This window comes from Phocoena phocoena, chromosome 16, assembly GCF_963924675.1.
Source record: "Phocoena phocoena chromosome 16, mPhoPho1.1, whole genome shotgun sequence".
Lineage (NCBI taxonomy): Eukaryota > Metazoa > Chordata > Mammalia > Artiodactyla > Phocoenidae > Phocoena > Phocoena phocoena.
Genome location: NC_089234.1, coordinates 8,978,475 through 9,002,541, shown reverse-complemented (window position 1 = coordinate 9,002,541; position 24,067 = coordinate 8,978,475). Strand labels below are relative to the sequence as shown.

Sequence of the window (24,067 nt, the reverse complement as noted above, 5' to 3'; positions counted from 1 at the left end):
GCTTGTCACCTCTGAGATACATGCTGCTAGAAGCCCCATTTTACAAATGAGGAAACTGGGGCCCAGGGAGATGAAATAACTTGTCAAAGGTTACACAACTAGGGAGCAGTAGAGCTGGGATCCAAACCCGCCTCTGTCTCACTCTTAAGCCCTTCAGCCCAACGTATTACGGAATCAAGACAGCCTTAAGGCTTCATTCTTGCATTTATTTCCCTTAGCCACAAATACAGGAGCTAGAAATCCTTCTTACTTAAAACTCCCTACACTCAAAAATAAAATCCTGGGCTTCCCTGCTGGCGTAGTGGTTGGGAGTCCGCCTGCCGATGCAGGGGACACGGGTTCACACCCCGTTCTGGGAGGATCCCACATGCCGCGGAGCGGCTGAGCCTGTGAGCCATGGCCGCTGAGCCTGCGTGTCCGGAGCCTGTGCTCCGCAACAGGAGAGGCCACAGCAGTGAGAGGCCCGCGTACCGCAATAAATAAATAAATAAATAAATAAATAAAATCCTGCTTTGTTTAGAAGATGGACCGGAGCTGCGGCTGGTGGGTGGTTCTGGACAGTGCTCAGGACGCCTGGAGATCCTCCATGAGGGGCCTGGGGCACCGTGTGTGACCACCTATGGGACCTGAATGAAGCTGAGGTCGTGTGCCGACAGCTGGGGTATGGAAGGGCCGTCGCTGCCCCTGGAACGGCCCACTTCAGCCTGAGCTCTGGAGACATCCCCCTGGATAACATTCAGTGTTCGGGAAGCGAGAACCACCTTGGCCAGTGTCCCAGCTCTGGCTGGTAGACCACAACTGTGGTCAGCATGAGGATGCTGGCGTCATCTGCTCAGATACCTCTCCTCCTGCGGCAGGTTCTTTCTGGTCTTTCAGCATCTCGGGTGGAAGGTGTGCACAGAGCAGGGCCAGGTGACCAGACAGATGAATGTCCCTTCAGCCGGGCTGGCAGAGAATGCTGAGAGCCACGCTCTCTTCTGAACACACACTCCAGGGCCACACAATTTTCCGGTCCTGTTCCTTGCAGCTTCTCTCAGGTCTGGAACTGCTTCTCCAGAGTCTAAACATGCCCTGTTCTTGCTTGTGTAAGACGAAGCCTGCCTGTTTGGGACTTGCCCACACTAGAAAGCCACCACTTGTCTTTATAAAATTTAACTTAGATTTCCTAAATTTACCTCTTTTTAATGCATGCAGATGCAGGGGACTGGGTTCCAGATGTGATTCCTGCACCCCCAGGTAGGTCTGACACTGAACCCATTATCTCTGCAAAGTGAATAAGAAATTTAACCTTGGGACTTCCCTGGTGGTGCAGTGGTTAAGAATCCGCCTGCCAATGCAGGGGACATGGGTTCGATCCCTGGTCTGGGAAGATCCCACATGCCGTGGAGTAGCTAGGCCCGTGCGCCACAACTACTAAGCCTGCACTCTAGAGCCCGCAAGCCACAACTACTGAGCCCATGTGCCACAACTACTGAAGCCTGCGCGCCTAGAGCCCGTGCTCCCCAACAAGAGAAACCACCGCAATGAGAAGCCCACGTACCGCAACGAAGAGTAGCTCCCGCTCGCCGCAACTAGAGAAAGCCCGTGCATAGCAATGAAGGCCCAATGCAGCCAAAAATAAATAAATAAATTTATATTAAAAAAGAAAAAAAAAGAAATCTAACCTCTGTCTGGACCCAGACACTGGAATCACCCAGAGAGCTTTAAAAACTTCCGATGCTCAAGCTGCACCCCAGACCAGTCACATCAGCACTTCTGGGGTCACAGTCAGTCATCAGTGGTATTTAAAGCTTCCTGTGTGATTCCAACATGCAGCCGAGGCTGAGAACCAGGAGCATGGTCAACGAGCTAAAAGTCACATTTCAAAAATGAAATGGCATCTGAAACTCTCCTCTCTGGACAACAGATCACAGAGCGGCGGGAGGGCACGGAAAGAGGATGGTTCCATCACAGTGGCTGAGAAGAGGGTTGATAAAGAGAGGAAGGAGGAAAGGTTTACCTCTCAGGGATACGAATTAGAGAGTGAAAGCATGCAAGTAAACAAAGAAGCACTGAATGTCGAACTCTCCCAGTGGGTAGAAAGCAGACTGGGGAAGTGAAAACATTTGGGGCTCCTCTGTGGGCCTCTTGGCTCAGCCAACACAGCAGGAATAGAGAAAGGTACACCTTCCTCAGGTAACCTACTCAAAGTCGATGTGCAGCAGTGACCTCCTAACTCAGACTCCTGCTGCATCAGAGCACCTACGGTCCTGCCTCCTGCATCTGCCTGCCTCTCCAGGACAAGTTCCCAGCCGCTTGCTTCCCTGCTCACTGGCACCCTGGGCCCCACACACCCTCCTCCCAGCCTTACCTGGTGACTGGTGCCACTCTCTGCCCTCAGTGGTGGCCTGGGTCGGGGAAAGTCGGGGTCAGGGGTGCTCCTTGCAGTGTTTGGGGGCCAAGTGAGGTGGCTAGCAGCTGTCCCTACCTTGGGCTGGCACCACTATGGTGCATTTGGAGAGACACGCATTGGGAGCCTCTTACCCACTCCAGTCCAGGTTCCGAGGGCATCCCAGGTGAAAGTTGCCATCCCTTGTAGGTTGCCCTTCTGGTGCGGGTTGCAGAGGCAGAACTATGGGAAGGGGCCCATCTTACTTCATTGGAATACTTGTCCAACCTACCTTTCCCCACCATGGCTCTCAGCTTTCCGGGTCTGAAAGCTGCATTGTCCCTCTGCATTTTGGCACCTGATAAATTTCTACAGGCACTGTGGCGTGTTCATAAGCCCAGATGTTACTGTAGGTGATGCCTCATGACTGGTCAGTCTCAGGACAGCCCTTGGGTTGGTGGACCCCAGCACAGAAGAGAAAACAAATCATGTGACTGTGTGTTGTCTGTGATTTCCTGGTGAATCACTGCAAGAAGGGGAGAGGTTGCATCTCAGATCAGGGAGGAAAGAGGAAGGAGTGTGTCCACACCATATATTAAGATTCAAGGGTAGTAGCAGCTTCATTCATTTGTACCTAGGTATTGATATAAGGTGATGTTATCGTGCCAAGCTTTTTCCTGATTGTTTTGGTTCTGATTTTTGCAGCTGCCGTTCCCCAAGCACCTATCCCACAAGGTAACTCTTCCACTGAAAGTATAACCTATAAAGGGTGGAATCCTGGTGATAATTCATAAAAGTAGAATAGACGTCTGCTGTCCTGCCTGCATGAGGGGAAGGAGGTGGTGGGACGGAGCCCTCACAAGTAGATGGATTGTCTGCATCTTAGTTGGGCTGGTTTGCATGACAGGAAGCTGGGGAGAGCATTAAGGATGTGTCACTGGACACCCCACACCTGCCATGTACGTATCCAATCCGTTTCCAGTCTCACCTACAGTCGTAGGGTCCTGCCTACCTGTCATACATATCTCCTCCTCCCTCACCCCCTCTCAGGGCACAGCCACACACCAGCCAAGCCACAACCATGTCTACACCAGCCAAGCCACAACCACGTCTACACCAGCCAAGCCACAACCGCGTCTACACCAGCACGATCCCCTCCCAGTTTGTGATTCACTTCCGAGCTTGCTGGAGTTCTGGATTCTGTACTTGGGAAAATGCACGTTGCGTGCCTGAAGAACCCAGCCCCGGCTCTCTCGTTTGTTTTCACAGGAGGAAGTCACTTTTGTGGGGGAGTCATTTCAAGTCTGTCCGGCTCCTTCTCCAGGAAGAGTGTATAACCACAAAATCATTTTTGTAGGTGCATTTAACAATGTAACATGTCCCAAAGCAAGATCCCTAGGCTATTCATCTATTCTTTCACATCCCTGTTTAGACACATGCCAAGAAAACCCAAAACCAACATACTTGGTATTTTTGGAGGTTGAATTCATTCAAACCACCTGCATGATGCTAAGTGACCACTTCAACTCCATGCTTCGCAGTTTGTCTCTTTGGTTGTGCAGACCATGGTCTTTCTTATCCCTTTCGCTCTAAAAATTCTAGTTTTCATCTCAGAGGTTTCTGCCCCAGAAACCATGCTAGAACCCCCCGGGTGTCTGGGAGGAGAGCAGGCCCCAGACATTTCCAGGCCAGCAGGGAGAACCCTGCAGCTGTCCTCTCTAGCCTTGGCTGGCCCAGCTCCCCCTGCAAACCTCATGTAATGACCACAGCACTGGGGCCAGAGGACACAGAAGTCAGGAACCACCTGCAGTGGTGACCAGCCCCAGGCCACCTATGGGAAAAACACCACCATAAAAAGGTCCTCCTGCATCTGATTTCAGAGTCAGTGAATGAGCAACCTTTCAGGTGCTGAGGACACAGCAGCCAACAAGACCGACAGGGCCACTGCACCATGGCTCTTACATTCGAGAGAAGGGAGAGAGGCACTGGATAAACACACAGATGAGAGTCCTTTACAGTGAAAAGGGTTAAGAAGATAATCAATCAAGGAAGAGGCTAGAAAATGCTTTGGGGTGCCACTCTGAATAGGGTGGTCAAAGAGCCGAGGCCTGAACAAGGAGCTGGAGCCAAGTACAGAGGAACAAGGGCTCCAGGCAGGGGGTCAGCCAGTGCCGAGCCCCCAAGCCGACAGCCAGCTTGGAGAGCTCGAGGGACAGACTCAGGCCCAGCAGCCACGGGAAGCCCAAAGTTCGGCTCGAAGTGGGCAGGGCCATGTGGTCCTGGAGTTTAGCTTTCCTTCTTAGCTGCGTCCTCTCAACAAGGGTGACATCCCCTTCAAGGGGGAAGAGAGACATTGATTCTTAGAAGCAAAAAAAGGAAAACAAGGCAGAACAGTGAGAAACACTGCTGTAAGCTGACAGGGCAGTCCTTGGAGGGTTTCGAGGCAGACTGTCACTGGATCTGAGTTGCACAAGCCAACGCTTCCTTGAACAAACGTCCCTGGGCAGAGTGAGTCTCTGGCGACCCACCAGGCTACAGGAAGGAGGCTGCCAGAGGCAGTGGCCCCTGCTCATCAGCCTTCAGCACCCCCTTGGCCCCTTCAAGTCATGTTGGATTTAAAGGAACATGGCTGAGCATGAAGGTCAGCAGGGCCAGGCCCACAGCTCACAGGCAGCCAGGGACGACCTGGGGTCAAGAGCAGGGAGGAGCATTGGAAGAATCCAGCAGCCAGCGTGGACCTCCCACCCCACTTCACATCCCACGGCCTGGCCCTTGCAGGAGGGAAGACGGGAGTCCAGACTCACACACTAGGGGCTCGCTGCATGCACCCCCAACTCCCAAAAACAAGGACATAAGGTCACCCATCACGGCCTCAGGTACCTGCAAGGTCATGCCCGAGGCCTCATGCCCTCCAGCTTCTCAGAAAACTGGCTCCAAGTGGGGGACATGAAGCAGGGGTCTCTGCTCATGAAGAAAGTACTTGTCAGGGAGCCAGGAGCACTGGTCACCAACCTGCCTCTCTCCTCCCAGGAAAGCCTCGGCTCTCTCAGCTACTCCAACTCCATCAGAGGCCAGACACAGGGCCACCCTGGCCAAGTCATTGTACGGCACAAGATGCCTCAGCTCACGTTCACCTGCAAGGTGGATGGCCCGTTAGCAGGTGAAATCGTCCCTGGGGCTGACGTCCCAAGGGAGAATGCCAGCTACGATGTGTCCATATCATTTCTCGAGTTGCCCACGTCCCAGCACGTGGGGAGCATGGGGCCGCACTACGCCAGCCAGAGCAAAGAGGTCTTCCTCCAGGTCACACTCCATAGCCCCAGTCCCTGCCTGCGGCTCTTTGTGGATACCTGTGTGGCTTCTCCAGATCCTGGTGATTTTACAACTGTCAAGTATGATTTGATCCAACGAGGGTAAGGAAAATAGAAGGCCCTCGCTGGTTGACTGTTACATTTACGTGGCATTCTTTTGGGGACCTGTGGCTTCTTAACTGGTAGTCCTAAACCATAACATTGCGCAGAGAGTCCTCATCATGCCCCAGAAGCAGAGCCCGGGCCCTCACCATCCCTCTCATTCTAGTTGGGGACAAATAATCACAGGAAGTCTAGACAACTTCCCTTGAATCCCCAAAGAGTCCTGGGCAGAACCCTCGCTGTCTCAGACTCTGCTGTCTCATCCCAGCCTTTCATACCCATGCCCCCCTTCTCTTTAAGCTTTATAACTGTATTACACTCCCCATTCCTCAGGATATTTGGCCTACACTGATAGGCTGGTGGGTTACCCCAGGCTAGGCTCTTATAGTGATGAGATTTATTCTGGTGCCTTTGGTTAAACAAAGGATTTGCCAAGTTAGAACTCTGACAAGTTGTTTGCCTTTATAGCTCCCATGTCCCCCAACCAAGGCAAAACGCTTATGGATGGGTAACTGGCAACCAGTGTGAAGATAACAAAACTCATCACTTACTGATGGCAGCTGCAGAGTAGTCAGAGCCACAGCAGCCTAAAGCCCGTGAGAAGCATCGTGGTGCCTGTTTCCAAAAAGCCAGTGAGGGGCAAGAGGCAGCACCTTCCAGAGGCAGTGTGAGCCATGGTGCAGGAGGTGCACAGATGTGGCACTAAACGGCACTGAGTCAGAGTGAGAAAGCTCTTCCATTTTCAATTCTCCCTTTTCAAAATATATCAAGGAGAGGGAGTTCCCTGGAGGTCCAGTGGTTTAAGGATCAGCACTTTCGCTGCCATGGCCCAGGTTCAACCCCTGGTCAGGAAACTAAGATCCTGCAAGCCACGTGGCACAGCCAAAAAAATATTATACACATATAGGAGAGAGGCTGGAATTTAACAACTGACATACTTTTCTTCTGCTTATTTTAGGTTTAATTTGCTCTCCTTTCTCTAGTTTCCTAAGGTGGAAGCTTAGATTATTGATTTTAGATCTTTCTTCTTTCAAATACATTAACTTAATGCTATAAATCTCCCTCTACACATTGCTTTAGCTGCATCCCACAAATTCTGGTAAATTGTATATTCATTTTCACTTCGTTTGGAAGATTTAATTTCTCTTGAGACTTTTTCTTTGATCTTTGGGTTACTTGGTGTTGTTTAATTTCCAAATATTTAGGATTTTTCCAGCAACCTTTCTGTTATTGATTTCTAGATTAATCCCAAAGTGATCTGAAGATGTATTTTCTGTGATTCCTATTCTCTTCAATTTGTTATGGTGGTTTTTTATGGTCCAGAATGTAGTCTATCTTGGTGAATGTTCCACGTGGGCTGGAGAAGAATGTGTATTATGCTGTTGTTGCAGTGTTCTATAAATGTCAGTTAGGTCTGGCTGATTGGTGGTGCTGTTTGGGTCATCTGTATCTTTCCTGATTTTCTGCCTGCTGGATCTGTCAATCAGTGACAGAATGGTGTTAAAGTCTCCAACTATAATAATGGATTTGTCACTGTCTCTTTGCAGTTCTATCAGTTTTTGCCTCATATATTTTGATGCTTTATTGTTTGCCACATATACATTAAGGATTGCCACATCTTCTTGGAGGACTGATCCCCCTTCATCATTATGTAATGCCCCTCTTCATCTCTAATAATTATCCTAGCTCTGAAGACCGTTATGTCTGAAATTAATGTAGCTAATCCAGCTTTCTTTTGATTGGTATTAGCATGGTAAATCTTTCTCTATCCCTTTACTGTTAATTAATCTTTATATTTAAAGTGGGTTTCTTATAGCCAGCATATAGTTGGATCTTGGTTTCATTTTATCTACTCTGGCAGTCTCTGTCTTTAAATTGGTATATTTAGTCCATTCATGTTTAAAGTGATTATTGATATAGCTGGATTAAAATCTACCATCTTAGTGACTGTTTTCTACCTGTTGCATTTGTTTGTTTCTCCCCCCACTCTACTTTTGCTGCCTTCTCTGGTTTCTGGGTTTTTTTGGCTGCATTAGGTCTTCTTTGCTGTGTGTGGGGTTTCTCTAGTTGCGGCGAGTGGGGGCCATTCTTCATTGCGCTGCACGGGCTTCTCATTGTGGTGTCTTCTCTCATTGCAGAGCACAGGCTCTAGGCACACAGGCTCAGTAGTTGTGGCTCACAGGCTCTAGAGCACAGGCTCAGTAGTTGTGGCACACGGGCTTAGTTGCTTTGCGGCATGTGGGATCTTCCTGGACCAGGGATCGAACCCGTGTCCCCTGCATTGGCAGGCGGATTCTCAACCACCGCACCACCAGGGAAGTCCCTTCTCAGGTTTTAATATAACACTTTATATGCTGGTTTTAACTGAGCATTTTATATTATTCCATTTCATCTCCTCTCTTGATATATCATTTACTGCTTTCCTTAAGTTTTTCAGTAGTTGCACTAGGGTTTACAAAATACATTTTAAAATAATTGAAGTTCACCTTCAAATAATGCAGCCACCACCTTTAATCTCCACTTTTGAAAAAAGTAGAGCAGGAAACAGCTCTAGCTATAATTTAATTACTTTGTCTTGTTTTTATTTTATTTTACAGTTCCCTTCTGTTTCTGGCCAAGAATGGTGGTTTGGCCAGGAATGGTGGTTTTTCCCCTCATGGTAGTATTATATGGTTTTTTAATAAACGAAAGGAAGAGTGGGTTGTGGGGAGAACTCCAGTTGAAATTCAAAGGTCTGTGTCCAAGCCTGATTATTTGAGCCAGAATTAATTCACACCATGCTTTAAGTTAATCCTCTTGGCCTGGGGTTTTTCTTGCCATCAGGTGCATCAAAGACAATACTTATGCCAACCTCCACTCCCGACAGAAGAACATAGCTCAGTTCAAGTTCAACGTCTTCAGCTTTCTCACCAGCATTAATGTGATCTATCTGCAGTGTAAAGTTGCCGTGTGCAAAGTGGGGGACCACGCCTCCCGCTGCTCCCAGGGCTGTGCAGGGCAGAGTAAGAGGGGCGCAGGCCCCATGGAGGCCACAGTAGAGCACACTGAGTATTTCCAAATGGTGGGGCCACTGGAGATCCACAAAGGAACTGATTGAAGAAAGACCCTTGTGTGATTTCTCCAAGTTTCACGTCAATCTGTTAGAAATTAGAAGTAAATTCTATTTCTGCTCAGCAAAATAGTAAGTTTGACAAATCTGAGGTTGTCCATGTAGAGACAGGTAAAAGAAATAGCTAAAGAGGTTCTCTCTGAGGTTTGTTGCTAAGTAAGTCTTCTTCTCCGATTATTCAACTTCTAAGGCAGTTGCTCTCTTTGCAGCTAGAAGTCTTGCATTTTATAATTCTTCACTATCAAGAACTTGATCATTGTCTTAAACAGTGCAACATATTATAAAGAAAAGTTATCTCTTGATACCACATTGCCAACTTAAAGATATCTTTGACTCCTTAATGTTTAGATGCTAGTAGGTGTACCTTTTTGCTTCTGTCCCTCTGATGGTGTGAGAATTTATTTTCAGATCTTGCCAAGGGTCTTGTGAAGAATAAACTTAAGTGTCTGTCAGAAAGTCGCTGTTTTTTTTTTTGTTTTTTCTTTAAACTACAATAATTGGTCAGTTGAATCAGTTGCCATTTACTCAAAACAAGCTTTATTTGTCTGTTTCAAAGGGAACAAATTGGGCCTTGGCTTCATTGAGTTTGGGTTAAGCTTGCAAATGAGACACTTAACAATCACGACAACCCCTCAGGACTGCTCTGTGAGCTACCACGCACTTAGTCTGTTTCCCAGATCTTCAAAGCATTACAGGAAACCTGAAAAGCACGCAAAGAAAGATTAGCATATTCCCACACGCTCCCAGAAAAGAAGGGCAGCACCCACTTAATTTAATCTTTTTATACCTTAACAGAAAGAGGCCTGCACTAGGCTCAGTACACTCAAAGTTGTCTTTAAAGAAACAGACTTGGACACAGCCAGATTTTTTTGTTTTTGTTTTTCAATAAATATTCAGTAACTACATTAATGCATATATGTGGAATCCGAAAACACTGGTATAGACGATCTTATTTACACAGGAGAAACAGAGACACAGACGTAGAGAACAAACGTATGGATATCAAAGAGGAAGGGGGGTGGGTGGGTGGGATGAACTGCGAGATTGGGATTGACATATATACACTATTGATACTATGTATAAAATAGATAACTAATGAGAACCTACTGTATGGCACAGGGAACTCTACTCAGTGCTCTGTGGTGATCTAAATGGGAAGGCAATCCAAGAAAGAAGGGACATATGTATACATATAGCTGATTCACTTTGCTGTACAGTAGAAACTAACACAACATTGTAAAGCAACTATACTCCAATAAAAATTTTTTAGAAATATTCAGTAACAATATTTAAAATATGAGCCCTCAAGTCCAGGGTATCGTTCCCATCTTTGTCAATAAACAGCATGTGTGAGATGAGAATACAGTATTGTCAAGTCCCCCAGGGAGGAGGCAGGGTTTGGTGGGGCCTGGGAGTGAACCCCAAATTCCTGAGAGGTGAAAATCTGACAAGTGACCCAAGGAGGGACACTGCCTTTAAAGGGAGACATGTCAGTTTGATTACAAACATGCCCTTCACCAACAACTGTCTTGGTAAAAGTAAGTTTCCTGCTGATACACAGTGGAAGCTGACGATATGTGATTAACGGTCAATTTGATGAAGATGGCAATCTTTGTATCTAAAGTTAATTATCTCTCATGAGTAGCTTCATTCTCAACCACACGAAACAATGATTTTAGCATCTGGCATCTATTTCATGCAAGTGCTTCAGATGAAAAAGGGAATTTTTCCAAGTAACCAAGAGTTGCTAGAGTTTCCACTTTGAAAAGTTCATCTGCCCATTAACTGGTACCTATCCAAATCTTGTTGAGAAAGTGGGAGGGTAACAGTTTCCAAAATTAGCATCTTATGGCTTTTAGCAAATCCCTAATGTGAAAAGTGTTGACAATGAATGGACTGAATTTTTAAGAATAAATAAATAAGGGTCCAATGAACTTCCATTTCAGGTACTCTGGGTGTAGTTCAGTGGATGGGAGCCAGGAAGCTGCCCTTTCCAAAAGCACCCAGGTGATTCTTAGGAATGACGAAGTTTGCAAACCAAGGCCGCTGTTCAGCATCTTATGCCCCATGGATCAAAATGCACTTAACAGGGAAAAGCGTGCAACCCGGAAACTCCAATGGGTGCGGAAAAAAAACAGCCCAAGAGAAGCCTGCTCCCTCTAGCCAAAGGACCAGCAGCAAAGGGGCAGCCAGCCAATTCAGAAAACTTTTAGGCAATAACCTACCTGCTCTAAACACCATAGGTGAAACTATGCCCCACCCCCAGCCCAGGCAGCAAAGGTGAAGTAGGGAGCCTAGACTTCCACCTGCTCTCCGTGCCCCACACCCATCTCATCCCCTGTCCTCCCCTCCCTTCCCTTCCCCAGGGTGATGCCAGAAAAGGCAGAGTGAAGAGCTGGGACTTTCATCACCTCCAGGCAGCAAGGAGGGCCACCCTGCACCCCCGAGTCAGGTGGAGGCCAGGTGGGGAGCTTGGACTTCCAGCTCCACCCATCAGGTCTGAGGCACCCCTTTGAGTCTGCTAAGACTAAAGAAAAAACAACATTGATACATTATCCTATGCTGATAGTGCATTGTACAGCTCGATAGCTGCACCACAAAGGTTTTTTTATTCCTGGTTATATGATTTTACACTCTCTAGTGAGTCACAGTATTTGACAGTTTTCTTCGTATTACACTATGGCACCTGACGCACCTCTGAATACGCCCCTCGCACGGCCACCAGTGGATGTTTAGTCAGTTCCTGACAGAGGGATGACTGACGGGCCAGTAACCAGATAATTTTTCAGCGCTGTTTTTAAATACTTAATTTGATTTGCCCATTCTAAGTAAGTTCTTAAGTGTCTTCACATTGGGTTAGAAAAGATCTTATTCGTTATATGAACGAATGCAGAGGAGATTCAGCCGCATGGCCACTGGGGCAAGTATTTGGAAGATCTACATGGAAATATTAAGAAGAAAATGGGGGAAATCTGTTTTGATTTGGAGCTGGAATTCAATCAGGCCCCTAAGAACTTGTTCGCTGAGGGCAGAGATGCTGTTGTATCCATGGTGTATCCCCAGCATACTGTATACTCATACACAGGAGTAAAGAGAGGGCCTCTGGACATCAGGAATGTGGCTGCCTGTTTGGCAGCCCCCAGCCACCAGGCTCAGAGAGGTTAAGAAACTTCTCCAGTGGCACTAGCTTGTGAAAGGCAGAGTTGGATTGGAACCAACTGTGTCCAGTTCTAAAGCCCCTGTGTTACACTCTGTCCGTACTGCCAACCAGAGGGGTTTGTCTCAAAGACCCCTTACTCCATCTTGCCTCCCTCAAGGACCCTGCGATGCCTGGACTTACGGCATATTCCCCACATTTGGAACACACTTGTGCAGGGCCTCCCAGATGCCGGGCACTGAGCTGCCCACTGGGTAGGGTTCAGAGGGAAATTGGATGTGCTCAGGGGCTTGCTGGCGACAAGAGAAAATAGAACTGCATTTGAACTCCTAAGAAGGGGCAGAAAGCAGTAGGTGCCAGGAGAGGGAGGAAGTGCTCCAGGAACTCAAGAAGGACGCGTCACGTCCGGCTGGAAGGCAGGTTCCAGGGAAGGTGCAGCCTTGAATTTGCCTCTTGAAACTCTTACTGAGATTGGGGACACTCACCCTCCATCGAGTTTCCCAGACATTCCAAGGGCTACTGTGTGAGAGCAGCTCCAGCTCCCACATCCTTCTGGCAAATTTCACGAGCACTAAAGCGCTGAACACTACCTCATCAGCCAAGCCCTCTGCTGAGGACTGAAACTCAGCCAGGAGGTGGCCTCTTCCAAATGCTTAGTCCTACCATTGTTCTCTCCCTGTTAGCCTAGAGATAGTAGCCGTTTCCATCATTATTTCCTGTTACCCTTTCCATCCCTTTTAGCACGTAACCAACCACCTGTTACGAGTCAATTCTTTACCTTGAGTAAAACACATGATGCTCACTAAGCAAGGGTTTTGTTAATGAAAGAATGAATTGCGGGGACTTCCTGGTGGCTCAGTGGTTAAGAATCTGCCTGCCAAGGCAGGGGACACGGGTTCGAGCCCTGGTCTGGGAAGATCCCACATGCCGCGGAGCAACTAAGTCCGTGCACCACAACTACTGAGCCTGCACTCTAGAGCCCGCGAGCCACAACTACTGAGCCCTCATGCCACAACTACTGAAGCCCATGCGCCTAGAGCCCGTGCTCCGCAACAAGAGAAGCCACCGCAATGAGAAGCCTGTGCACCGCAACAAAAAGTAGCCCCTGCTCGCCGCAACTAGAGAAAGCCCACGCGCAGCAATGAAGACCCAATGCAGCCAAAAAATAAATAAATAAAAATAAATTAAATATGTGCTATCAACATTTCAAATTTTTTTTTTTAAAAAAAAAAGAACAAACTGTGGTTACAAATGGAGAGTCTATGGTTAAAAGGGGGTTCCAGAGGTTCAGAGGAAAGAGCAGGAACAGAAGGGAGCAGACGAGCAGGAGTGACAAGGGGTGCACCCTCCTGCCTACTGCTGAGACCAGGAGGATCTGGGCTTCACCATTCAGTGGGAGGTTCCTGTTTGCAGTTAAAGACACTGACAGCTGAGTCAGCAATAATCAGCGTTAAAGTGATCCAAAAAGAAGAAAAAAGTCTGCTTCTGAAGATTTGGAGGACAGCAGGAGGAGGAATCTCAGGTTTTTAAAATGTCCTTTTGACACCACAGAGCTCAACCCCATGATTGCACATATCAGGCAACCTCAACCCAGAGGTAGCCCATCTGGCTGTTCTCCCTCTGGGATGAATGGAGTTTCCCTCCAGGGCAGTGTAACAACTGCCCATGGTAGAGTAGCTGGATGAGAGTGAATGAAGCCCTTAGAAGGAGGAGGGCCGACCGTGGGAAGTTTAGCAGGGTCTGAAACTAGAAACACTCTAAGGTCAATATTTTTTTTCTGGGGTTGGATATATAGGTGTATTTTCTACTCTAACTCTCCTTATATTGCAGTATAACTTTATAAGCTAGTTGCCCCAAGTCCCAAAGTGGGTACTACACAAATTTAAGTACTTTTATAACTAACAACAACAACACTGGAGGCAGAGAGGATTATTTTCAATATTTCAGTTATTCAAAAGTACATAAATATGTTACATAGCACATGATATAATGTAAATGGTATAAAACTTGACTTGAATAATAAAAACATTCTACTAATAAAGAAATATTGCTCACAAAGATATTTGTGCCCACCCAAGTCAGAGTCCCTCGTTTGTATCACAGAAGCACGGTGGCAGGGCATCAAAGCCAGCATACAAGTTACATTCATCACAGCATTGGAGGTTGGGATAAGACCCAGTGGTGATGGCCGCAGTGACCTTGTCCTGGGTGACCATGGCTGGATTATCTTTTAAGGCTGAAGAACTAGGTACCTTTGGAACTCTTAAGAAAAGACATACACAGAGCATAGGATTAGAATTTTTCTTCTCAGTCCATTTGTCACAACTTGTCAGAGGTATCTCAGAACCTTAGGACTGGAGCCAATGAAACACATGACACCAGCCCAAGACTAAAGTGCTCTGCCCCCATCCCAAGTTCCTGTCTAATCCCTTTCTCTCCTAAGATTGCCAGAAATGTAAAATCAGGTTACAGCAAATAAGGGAGTGTGAATTGCAAGTGTGGGTCACGAGATGGTCACTGCAAGTCCTCCAAGTGCAGAGCATGACAGGTGCCAAAGTCAGCCGTCCCCTGAGTGCTGGGATTCACCTTCCAGCACACAGGCCTAAGTTCCCTAGAATGGGAAAACCACTGCTTTTTTGTTTGTTTTTTCTCTCCATTATTAGATAAGGAATCTGAGACATGGAGAAACACAGTGCCTTGATCAAACACATACAAGCAGAGGAGGAGCTGTAAATAAAAGGCAGGTCATTGAAAGCTTGATGCAGGACTCTGTTCAACAACTTACGCTGCCTCCTTGGAACGTTAATGAATGGGAACACCGCTGCTTCTGGCAACCAATCTCTCCCATATTTGAAGGTTCCTTTCCCCAAAATCTAATGCTCACTTTTCTGATCTACACTCCCTTGTTAGGCAAACCCCAGGATCTTCACATAACTCAGCTTCCCCCAAGTCCTATAGGCCCACCTCACTGTCCCCAAGGCCAAGGACACACTGAGAGCTCCCCAACTCAGGCAAGAGAAGATCAACTCAGCCCGTCCTCTGAGTGAACACAGGCAGAGAGACGCATTCACACAGTCTTCAGTCTGCAGTGTGTGGAATTAGCCAGCTGAGGTGAGGCCAAGTAACAGCAAAGCAGCACAGAGCCACCTGGCTGAGAACATTCTACTTATGAGCTCAGAGCCCCAAACAGGAAGGCGAAGAAACCAAGATTCTACACGCACTGCCTTTGTCGTCTCAAACCCTCCCGCTGTTCCTGACCTCACCCGGGGTGCGGCCATGGGGCAAGGCATGACCCTACTCAAGCACAGAACCGCAGGATCCCATCTGAGGGAGTGTTAGCCACTCTTACCCACATCACTCACTTCAATGCGTTGGCTACTTTGTAGTAAAGACAGATGACAGCAGCCATCAGCACAAGCACAGCCAAAAGGATACCACCACCAATGCAGAACATAATTATCGTGTTAACTTGGGAAGCTTCACCTAGGCAGAGAAGTGCAGGCAAGCAGTGAATGTGGCTTCCCTCCCCACAGCCACCTAGCAACCTCAATATGCTTCCTTCAGTGGAGGAAGAATGAACCCAAACCACAGATCCTTATGCGTGTAAAACACAAATGAGTCTTCCCGGGGGGGGGGGCCCAGGACCCTAAGCTGGCCCAGAGATGGGGGAAAGGGTTCATTTCTAAATGAGATGGGACTGAAATGCAAAGTCCAGAGAGAAGGAAGGAAAGAAAGTGGGAAGAATCTTTTTCTCTCTTTCACATGCAGTAAAGTGCAGCTGTAAATAACCAGCCTGCACTCGAGCAAATGGTTTTATTCCCAAACACCTGGGCCTCCTGAAATAAGTTCCCTTTCAGAGTCAGAATTAAACTCTTCCCTGTACATCAGGCTTAAAAATCTTCTATGGCAATTATTAAGGGAATGACTTTTTTTAAATGTTATGTTCAGAAATACTAAGAATATACTAATCTATTTTGTGATATGTGTTTCAGGAAAAGGAAGCTTTCAATTCTCCCTCTGACAACTGCCATTTTTCCTCCTAAATGCTAAATCTTTCCAGGAAGCCCCATTTGTGTGGAATAAGCAATTTGTTTAATCTGACTCCCTGAAACTGGGGAAAAGTGAGCCAGAAGAGAGGAATAAACAATCCAACTGCCAAAGCATACTTACCAGTATCTAAGTTGCCAAAGCTGTATACATGCTGACAGTTTAAAAAAATTACAATTAAAATCAACTTTAGGGAACAGTACATCTTATCAGGAATTTCTCAAACCCTTAATTTGAGAAAGAAGATTCTAATTATCCTTGTTAGGAGTAATTGAGATATAAGTTTGAAGAGCTTGCTTTTAGAAGCACACTCTCCACCAGTGCGACCAGAATGGACAACCACTGTCCAGCTCCAACTTATATGCCTATCAGGCCTTAGGCTGTGTGACATCAATTCTTTGGACACCAGCTCTCTTTCATGGAGTTCTGAATTCCATTCCATGTTCAGATATATTTTAGCACCAATGGAAATGTGAATGCCCAAATACTATTTTAAATCATTTAATTTCAATCTCACCTTTTCAGGTTTTGTTTCTCTCAGAGGACCATTTAAGGTTTGACTGTTAATCAAAAGCAAATTTGGGGGGGGAAAAAAAGCAAATTTGGGATTTCAACAAAATAAAAAGACAGTTATGTGGGGAGGCTAATATCTAAAAATACTCATATTTAAAAGTACAGTCATAGAAGGCTGGTTAGACTTTATGTTTTAGTAACACAATGAAATAGTATGTACTTGTAGCTTTGAACAGGATTTGGATATAGGTTCATTGACTTCAGAATATTATCATAATTTATAGTTAAGACAAAAAGATAGGATATCTGTTTTAAATCGGGTTTCTGTGATTTCAAGGTACTCACACCAGCAAAGCTGGTTCCATTAAATGAGGGAATTACTTTAACTACAAAGGGTTATTCCTTGCTGCTCTGGCCAAACCCTGGGTGAGGTTACAAACTGCAGGGGAGATATAACCCAAAATGGTGGCATAAGATCTCTGAAAATTCTCTTCTCTGTAAAAGCAATGAAAAATCTGGCAAAAAAAGAAATTGTCAGAATCAGGTTTTTCTGACTCTGGATACTAACTATAAGCTTTCAGCAGCTCAGGAAACATTTATTTAAGAACAACTGAATCTCAGTATTGAACAGCATGCTTTGTGGCACTGTTCCATCATCCACTCTCCGGCTCCATGGTAGCCTTATTTTCAACAGCCTAGATTCCAACGCAGTCACCAGAGGGAGCAGAATAGAGGTAGAGCCCTTTCAGAGTCTCATTCCCAAAGAACTGTCATTATCTGACTCATCTGCTGGTTTTCTGGAAGACGTCACTTGCTTGCAAAGCTATCTGCATTTGACCTAACTTGGAGTCCACTCAGTGCAAAAAAAGTCTTCTCCTCACAGAACTTTTGGCAAAACTTTTGACAAAATGTTTTAACTTCCTGGCTCTCTGAGGCATTGGATTATTTGCGGCAACTGACAGACTAGTCAAAAAGCTTAAAGGAAAAGCTGGTAAATTAGATGTCCATAGGGGTTCTGAACAGCTCTGACATATCCGTAGGAGTCTAGAAGTCCACGCACATGTATAGAGCCGTGTGCATGCAGGGCTGTGAGCACGCTCAAGAAAGACATGAGATGGCCCTATGCATTCAACCCCGGCTGACCGTGAAGCTTTTCCCAAGCAGGAAGTGAAGGCAAAGGCAGAGTTTTCAACTGCTTGGCTGATACTGTTGAAGACATGCCCCAGTAGGCACACAGAGCCCCTCATGAAAGACTGGGAGGTATACTGGTTCCAGGCATTTAAGGTAATCTTAAATGCTTAGTAGCCAATCATTAGCTGACTCCTAAGCTAATCAGTAGAGACTTCAGTGTCCACACACAATAAAGAATACAGACTTTACAATGAATTAGTTGAGAAAAGTCACTAAACAAACAACAACAACAAACCTTGGAGAATGGGGAGAACCTGATTTCTAGAGTTGCCATGTTATATTACTTTTTCTTGCTTTTTTTTGGCCATGGTGTGTGGCTTGCAGGATCTCAGTTCCCCAACCAGGGACTGAACCCAGGCTATGATAGTGAAAGCCTGGAATCCTAACCACTAGGCCACCAGGGAACTCTTTATTATCTATATTATTTTAAATGTGCAGTTCTCAACAAAAGAATGTAAGATATGCAAAGGAACAAGAAAGTATGGCCCATAAAAAGGGGGAGGAGGGAAGCAATCAATAAAAGCTTTCCCTGGGGGAGGGGGATAAATTGGGAGATTGGGACTGATATATACACACTACCTTATATAAAATAGATAACTAATAAGAACCTGTGGTATAGCACAGGGAACTGTACTCAATACTCTGTAATGGCCTATATGGGAAAAGAAATCTAAAAAAAAAAAAAGAAAAGAAAAAAGAGTGGATATATGTATATGTCTAACTGATTCACTTTGCTGTACACCTGAAACACAACACTGTACATCAACTATACTCCAATAAAAATTAAAAAAAAAAACTTTCCCTGAAGAAGCCCAGACGTTGGCTCTACTAGACAAAGACTTTAAATCAGCTATTTTAAACATGTCCAAAGTAAACCAAAGTAAAACTTTTTATTTTAATATTAATTAACTTATTTGGCTGCACTGGGTCTTAGTTGCGGCACACGGGATCTTCATTGCCGCGTGCAGGATCTTTTAGTTGTAGCATGTGGGCTCTTAGTTGAGGCATGTGGGATCTGATTCCCTGACCAGGGATCGAACCCAGGAGCCCTGCATTGGGGGCGTGGAATCTTAACCACTGGACAACCAGGGAAATCCCCAAAGTAAACCACTTCTAAAGAACTAAAGGAAAGTATGAGAATAATGTCTCCAATAGAGAATATCAATAGAGAGAGAAATTATTTTTTAAAAGAACCAAATGGAAATTCTGGAGTTGGAAAGTACAATAACTGAAAAAAAAAAAATCACTGGAGGGGCTTAACAATAGATTTGAACAGGGAGAAGAAAGTGAAGACAGGTCAATTGAGATTATCCAGTCTAAGGAACCAAAAGAAAAAATAAATAAAAATAATCATGGACCTTCCAATTTCCATTCCAAAATGTAAACAGCTCGGGAACTGTCATCCTCAAAACAAGAAAAAAAAATGGAACAAATTGAAAATCAACAAGTCTTCTTAAGTTAACAAGAGGATTGAAGTCACATGGAAAATAGCCACCCCCAAAAGTTAAGAGACAGGTGAATACAGAGAATCATGGCATACAGTACACCAGGAGAAGAAGTCACTGCTGGAGCCAGCAATGGGTAGGAACAATTAAATAGTAATTGATGAATTACTGAATGAGGACTAGCTTAAGAGAGAAAACAAACAAAACAAAACAAAAACAACAAAACAAAACCAAAAACCTCCTGGAGGCTCAGTTTTGTTTTGTTTTGTTTTTGGTGGTGGGGGGCACACTTTCATGATTTAACGTTACCTCTAGGAACTCAATTAGGTTCTTATGGTAAAGACTGAAGAAAAAACCCCTCGTGCTTTGGTCTCCAATGACACCACATTGGAGGTGGCTTTATTACTGCTGGGAGATAAAGTCTTGAATTTCCACTAGGCTTCTTCTGGTATCACTGCATCAGTTAGGTGGAACAGCGCCTCATCTCCACCAGATGAGGGCGGAAGTCCAGACTTCCCAAGGTCTCCACTGACACCACAGGGGCTGGGAAGGGATGCAGGTCTCAGCTCTACTCAGGCTTCTCGGGCACTAACCTGGAGAGAGGGGGTTGGGACACCTCTTTAGAGCCTGGTGATAATGGAAGTCTAGTTTCTGCATGTAGTCTCTGCTGTGGGGGACAGAAAGGGGAGGAGAAGTGAGACCAGTTTTTTCTGTGGCATTTGGCTGGAACACAGCAGTTATTTCCTTCTTTCTAGGCTGCCTGTTTCCTGGTCCTTTGGCTAGAAACAGCAGGTTTTTGTTGGGCTTTTTTTGTCTGCACCCACTGGTGTTTCCAGGTTGCCAGCTTCTTCGGCTCCAAGTCTGGAAATATGAAGCAAAAACAAAATCCAGGGGACTCACCACCATGTTTCCTTGGATCTCAAGGTTACTAAGCTTGTCTGTTTTCGTCTCTCCATCTGTCAGAGTCTTATGTTTGTTTTATATGTTCAGGGTTTTTAGTTGCAGTTAGTGGGAAGCATAAGGAAAGGTACATCTACTCCATCTTACCAGAAGCAGAAGTCTCTCATGTGGGAAATTTTGACATCAACCCTCTACTTAATGACCAAAGCCACTGTGCCAATCCCGCTTGTCCGACCCTGAGAGTGAATGCCTCCTTAAATTGTGCACCCCAGGCACCTCACGTGTGTCATCCTAGACTGGGCCCTGTCATCTCATCATAGCTTATCTTTCCAGCCTCATTCCCCACTGCATTTCCCCACACCCAATGGATTTTCATGCCTGAGTTTTGGCTAGATGGCTCTCCAGTCTCTCTCCTCCTCTATCAGCTGAAATACTAATCCTGCAAAGCTTCACTAAAATGCCATGTCATCTGTAAACTTTTCACTGATTCCCATCTGCCCCCCACCCCATGTTAATTGCTCCTTTCCCTCTGTATCATGACCTTTGTTTGTACCTCTCTGAAAATTTGACTTCTGTTTGCCTTAAGGTTTTCCAGCTCCTGCTTTAACTCTGAACAGACATTTGTCTTGAGTAAAGGAACCTACTATGCTCACACTCACTGAACCCAGTACTTTGAGTTAAATTAACTGTGGGTTTCCTTCGACTTTTTATCTCACTCAAAAATGTTTTATTTTTCCAAGTTTCTTTTCTATTCCTTCCTATTGAAGGAGTAACGATTCTGAGGGACACAGTCTTGAATATGGTAAGTCACGATTAAGGAGGCAGGCTATGTTGACTTTCTTTACAGAGCTGACCACTTCATCTCTTGGTTTCCTTCTATTCCTGTAGTTACTTGACTGTTGAGTTACTTGATGACTCTGTACGTTTAAAGTGTGTTTTTGCAAGGTGTAAGTTTCATGAGGAACGAACTCTGGATCCCTAAGTATCAAAAAGAGAGCCTAGAATCCATTAGGTGCTAGCACATGTCATGGACGATGACTCAAATATGAATTTTATCAATCTGGTAACACCTTTCCCCACCTGAGCCTCTAAATTCAGACAGACATAGCAGTAAGCCCTGACCAGTATTATTTCATTTATTGATAAGGATATTTCACATTGTGTTACCAACATTAAACTATTGGCCTGACCATTTCTAACGTGTTTTAGTAACAGCTTTCTAGAGATGACTAGGAGGAAATAACTAAAACCTCTGTTTGGCAGATGAGGAAACTGAAGCTCAGAGAACAAATGACTCCCTTGGATCACTTAGCAAGTCACTGGCAGGACAGGAACTAGGGCCTGGTTCTGTCATCTTTCCCTCCAGCCCCTGTCCTCCCAGGTCCAACACCTTTCCAGCCCCCTGCCTTCTGAAATGGTTTGAAATGATATGTTGTTTCCTATTTCCAGTCCCCCCAAGTCTATTATCCAGAGTCTTTGATTTTGACTCTGAGCTGAAAGATGGGCAAAGAGATCCAGCTGCATTTCATTTAGGGAAAGGGGCTGGTTATTATCATTATGTTTTCAACCTAAGAGCTATCTCATTGGCAATTCACATGGCATGACTAGTCAAGAGTACTCGGACTGATGGGGACCAGGGGCCGTGTGTCCCAGATGACAAAAGGTAAGCAGTAGCTGTATTCAGAATCAGTGAGCTGAACGCTGTGATGTGATTACAGGGACTTGTTTTCTCTCTGTGGGAAATTCTTTGTAATTCACACTCAAGGCCTTTTACCCAGGTCAGTTATTTTGCCAAGTGCCCATCCTGTGACTAACACCTGGGTCAGTTGGTTGCACACCCTCATACCTGCAAATTGTATCTACGGTGGCAGAAAGCAGCCCAGATGCCAGTCTACTGGGAGTAACCCTGTGAGGCCCCCTTACTTGGCCCAAGTCCCAGCTCTGTGCCCCTTCCACAGCTCCTTCTGCTCTGCTCCTGGGATTCTCAGCTTTACCTTCAGACACCTGCGTGGCTGAGGGCCTTGCTCATGCCGCATCATCCTGTCCACAAACAAGATGACGGTTATATTAATGAGCAATGGAGGAGTCCAAGACCAGGGAGTTTTGGGTGCAACATATTTTTCCATGAGGTAAAAATGAACTCGTGTAGATTTTTCCATTCAATTTTTTGTTTAATTCATTTTAATTTAGCTTAAGGAAAAATGTTTATTGAACTACTACTATGTGTCAACACTGTTTTAAGATGGGGATAACAGTAGTGCCAAAAAAAATCAGCAGCCTTCTCCCTGTATCTTCATGTGTTCCTTTCTCTGTGTTTGTGCCAATCTCTTCTTATAAGAACACCAGTCTTATTGGATTATGGCCCACCCTAATGCCCTCATTTTAACTCGATTACCTCTTTAAAGGCCCTATTTTCAAACACATAATATTCTGAGATACTGGGGGTGAGGACTTCAACAAGTGAATTAGGAGAGAGGGAGCACAATTCAGCCCCAAACAGATATTTTCATGGGTAATTGACCTCCTTTATCATTTGAAATCCAAAGCTGTTGTCAGGTGAAGTAACTCTTCTTGCATGGCTACCCTGAGACTCTTGCAATTCCCTTGCCCAGGTTAATACCTGAGAGGTAAATCATTTAAATAGGCCATTTTCATCCAAATATGGGTAAAGCAAGACTTAGCGTCTCCCCAGTTCCCACATCACCACTTTCACATTCTTAAAGATAGTTCCATGCCACGTATTAGACAATTAACCCAGAATTTTAGTTTTCTGCTCATTCTGACAGGGTCTCTCCAAATGCCCTCCGAAGACACATTTCCAAGGTGGTTTTGAGGAAAAACCACAAGCGTGGACAAACCTGAATTCTTATCCTACCTTAGTCACTCTATAACTTTAGCTAAGTGACTTAACATCACTTGACTTCAGTTTTCTAGTCTGTAAAATGGGGATATCACAGCCTACTTCATACTATGGCATGATGGTATTCTGGACATGAAGCACCTGGCACAGGCTTGGCATACAAGAGGTGCCCAGTAAATGCTAAATCTCAATTTCCTCTTCCCTTGTTCTTCCCATGCTCTGATCTCTCTCCTCTACTTAAAACAGCAAAAATATTTTGTACTGCCCCTAATAACATCACCATTCCAGAATATTTGGAAGCCCCTCTTCTCTTTTATTTCCTAGTTTGAGAGTCAAATGGAGGTCACTTCAATAACATTTAATTAAGATAATAATATAGTGGTTCTCAAAGTGTGCCTGAGGCCAGCAGCATCAGGAGCCGTATCTGGAACTTGTTAGACATGCAAGTTCTCAGGCCTCAGCTCAGAACTTCTGAGTCAGAAACTCTGTAGTGGGACCCAGCCATCTGTGTTTCATCAAGCCCTCTAGCTCACTGGAATGCAAGCTTATTTAAAGAACCACTGATCTATGTTTAAGAACATGGACCCTGGAGCCAAGAGTGCTAAGATTTGATTCCTCTTCCACTTTTCATTACTATGTAACTGTGTCTTAAGTGACTTCTCTGGTCATCAATTTTCACATCTACTGAATTGTAAGACTTGTAAGACTCCCTATCCAATAAACCATTAATGTCTCTGTGTCGCTGTCTCCGGGCTCTTTCTTCAGTCTCTCGGCTGGGCAATTACAAGGTCTGCAGGTCTGGAGGGCACAGCCTAACAACCACGCAGCTAATGTTGAAGTGTACTTATGTCCTCACAAAGTAAGCCACCAAAATTGATTTCTCCTTCCTGGAGCCCTTGGGGAGAAAAGCATTTATGATTTCTCTATGTAAAGAAAGATGAGTTTGGGACTTCCCTGGCGGTCCAGTGGTTAAGATCCCACATGCCGCACAGCCAAAGGGAAAAAAAAAAAAAAGAAGAAGAAAAGATGAATTTACTAGAAGATTCTTTAACTGCATTAAAAAA

General features: G+C 45.3%; 1 protein-coding gene across 1 annotated transcript; it reads right to left on the bottom strand.

Annotated features, from left to right (window-relative positions):
• Nucleotides 1-14,125: 14,125 nt before the first annotated feature.
• On the bottom strand, nucleotides 14,126-15,501 carry LOC136136594 (protein FAM24B-like). The gene is made up of 2 exons (XM_065894804.1): nucleotides 15,410-15,501; nucleotides 14,126-14,309 (listed from the first exon to the last, which is right to left on the bottom strand). Exons 1-2 carry the CDS (start codon nucleotides 15,499-15,501, stop codon nucleotides 14,126-14,128), a joined length of 276 nt encoding a protein of 91 aa, XP_065750876.1.
• Between the last annotated feature and the right edge of the window lie 8,566 nt (nucleotides 15,502-24,067).

Excerpts from the sequence above, each read along its gene's own strand:
- LOC136136594 (XM_065894804.1), bottom strand. The coding sequence starts at position 15,501 with ATGTTCTGCATTGGTGGTGGTATCCTTTTGGCTGTGCTTGTGCTGATG. Across the intron at positions 14,310-15,409 it reads AAAGTAGCCAACGCATTGAA|AGTTCCAAAGGTACCTAGTT; the intron begins GTGAGTGATGTG and ends TCTTTTCTTAAG.